Raw genomic sequence first — 2,107 nt, 5'->3', positions numbered from 1 at the left:
CGTCACCTGGGTCAACGAATTGTTGACGTGGTTATATAACGATCTTGTTATTGTGAATGAACTTGTGCAAGAATGGATTATTTCTATGAACGAGTTCTCCAAGAAATCCGTCGAAGAGGTAAGCGTTTTTCACTCTACCTTCACGATTTGAACGCCATCTATGACGTTGAATTGTAAGCTTTTATAAATCAAAAGGTTACCTTTCATTTCTTTCATTATTTTAAACTAAATTGAATGAATAGGCAAACGCCACGTGGTAATCGAATCTATAAATATTTACCTAACAACATTTAATTCTAGCATATAGGTACTGTAATAACAGGAAATTAACGTTAACTTTTAATGTACCATTTGTAACGCTAACACATTTGACAGTTGGCAGCTGTCATTTAATGGCGGAAAATTGGAAACAGCTACTGGCCGAAAACAAATTTGATTGCATTTATTCGGAAATACTATTGCAATAAAAAAATAAACAATTTTTATTATTGTCTATAACAAAAATGTAGCATACATCGTTGTAATAAATTTTTTTTATAGAACGCTGTTTTATATTAATTTAAAAAGTTTAATAGGTCACGAGGAATAAAAATAAAATGGTTCAAGAACGATTTGCGTATTACTGGCTGTTTAATGCGGATAGAGGTTATAAAGTGACGTAAGATAATCGTATTTAAACGTTGGTTTCCATCGCGAGAATACTTTGAAGAATAAATTTATTTTCCTTAAGTAACGTTATACGATTCTAAAGGTGGTTAAACTGTAGGAACCCACAGTTATTTAAGTTAGATTTTGTCTCTACGGAGTTTGCTCTTCCGTACATCTCTATCAGCCGTCATATCTGAATTCAGTCCCTTAAGCATCCTCGTTAAGAAGGATGTGTGGGGCAACACGAATGGATAAGATACGAAATGAGTATATTAGAGGAAGTTTGAGAGTAGCCCCAGTGGTTGAGAAGGTAAGAAGTAAAAGGTTAGCGTGGTATGGGCATTTTATGAGGGATGAATCACATGTTACAAGGAACGTTAATTATGAGTTTGGAAGGGTACACCGGTAGAGGTAGACGTCGAAGGAGATGAATGGGTTGTGTGAAAGATGACATGATGAAGAGGGGAGTGATGACTGAGATGACGTATGATAGAGTTATGTGGAGGACAAAAACCTGTTGCGCCGACCCTACGGGAGTAGGATAAGGAGGAAGCTGATGATGATAAATTTAATACTTTGATTTTCGTCATTAATCGGTTTGTAATTCAGGAAACACTTGTACAAATATTCTAATTTCTGTATGTTCGAAGTAAATGAAAGGGATAACGATATAAACAGGTGTTTCGTTAGCGAATCAACAGTATTGTGTATACAACGCTGACCTGTATAAATGGACAGGAAACTGTAGTATTTTTTTATATTTGATTTTCGCCATTTTGTCTTCAATTAAATTTATTAATAGACTTAACTATTATTAACATCAAAAGGCATAATAAAGGAAATGCAGTATTTCTAAACAATCGCCTATCTATTTTTATATATCTACTAGCTGTTCACGTGCGACTTCATCCGCATAAAATTATTAAAATTTTATTATATCGTTTACATGTGTCAAATTATCAATTGCAAATGTCATAATGACATGACATGACAAACCTTAGCAATCTCGCTTTCTTGATGTTGGCAGCAATTTATGGTCTCTTTCCCACATTAGGATTTTCATCCAATTTATTTACCCATTAAATTTAATAGCTTGAAAATATATAGCCTAACGTGACGCAAGTGTAGGGCTTTTTATTAAAAATAGAATTATTCAAAAATATGCCGTAATTGCTGACATCTTAGGCAACAAAGAAGTGTGTGTTCACGCTTTATTATAATAGTATAGATATAGATAGATGATGTACAAGTTTTAATAATTTCTTTGACCTTGAGAAAGTCGTTGGCCGAGTTGGCCTCAACAGCGACATTGTTTACTACCAAGCCATATAAATTGCATGACGCATCAATATGTATTTATTATGTACTATATTATTATACAACAATATCTTATCTATCATGAGCGTCGGTGGCTCAGTGGTTTGAACACTTGACTTGTAATCTACAGGTCTTGGGTTCT

The 2,107-nt window shown here is 33.8% G+C and overlaps 1 protein-coding gene across 1 annotated transcript in view; it reads left to right on the top strand.

Annotated features, from left to right (window-relative positions):
- Window positions 1-2,107, top strand: part of LOC106108692 — a 43,326-nt gene that overhangs the window by 13,053 nt on the left and 28,166 nt on the right. Inside the window, exon 3 of the mRNA XM_013289951.1 lies at window positions 3-118. Coding sequence (XP_013145405.1) covers window positions 3-118 — 116 coding nt within the window. The remainder of the gene's footprint in view (window positions 1-2; window positions 119-2,107) is intronic.

The sequence above is a fragment of the Papilio polytes genome, unplaced genomic scaffold, assembly GCF_000836215.1.
Source record: "Papilio polytes unplaced genomic scaffold, Ppol_1.0 DF821400.1, whole genome shotgun sequence".
Lineage (NCBI taxonomy): Eukaryota > Metazoa > Arthropoda > Insecta > Lepidoptera > Papilionidae > Papilio > Papilio polytes.
Note: the sequence above shows the minus strand (reverse complement) of the source record. Positions and strands in the feature narration are given on the sequence as shown.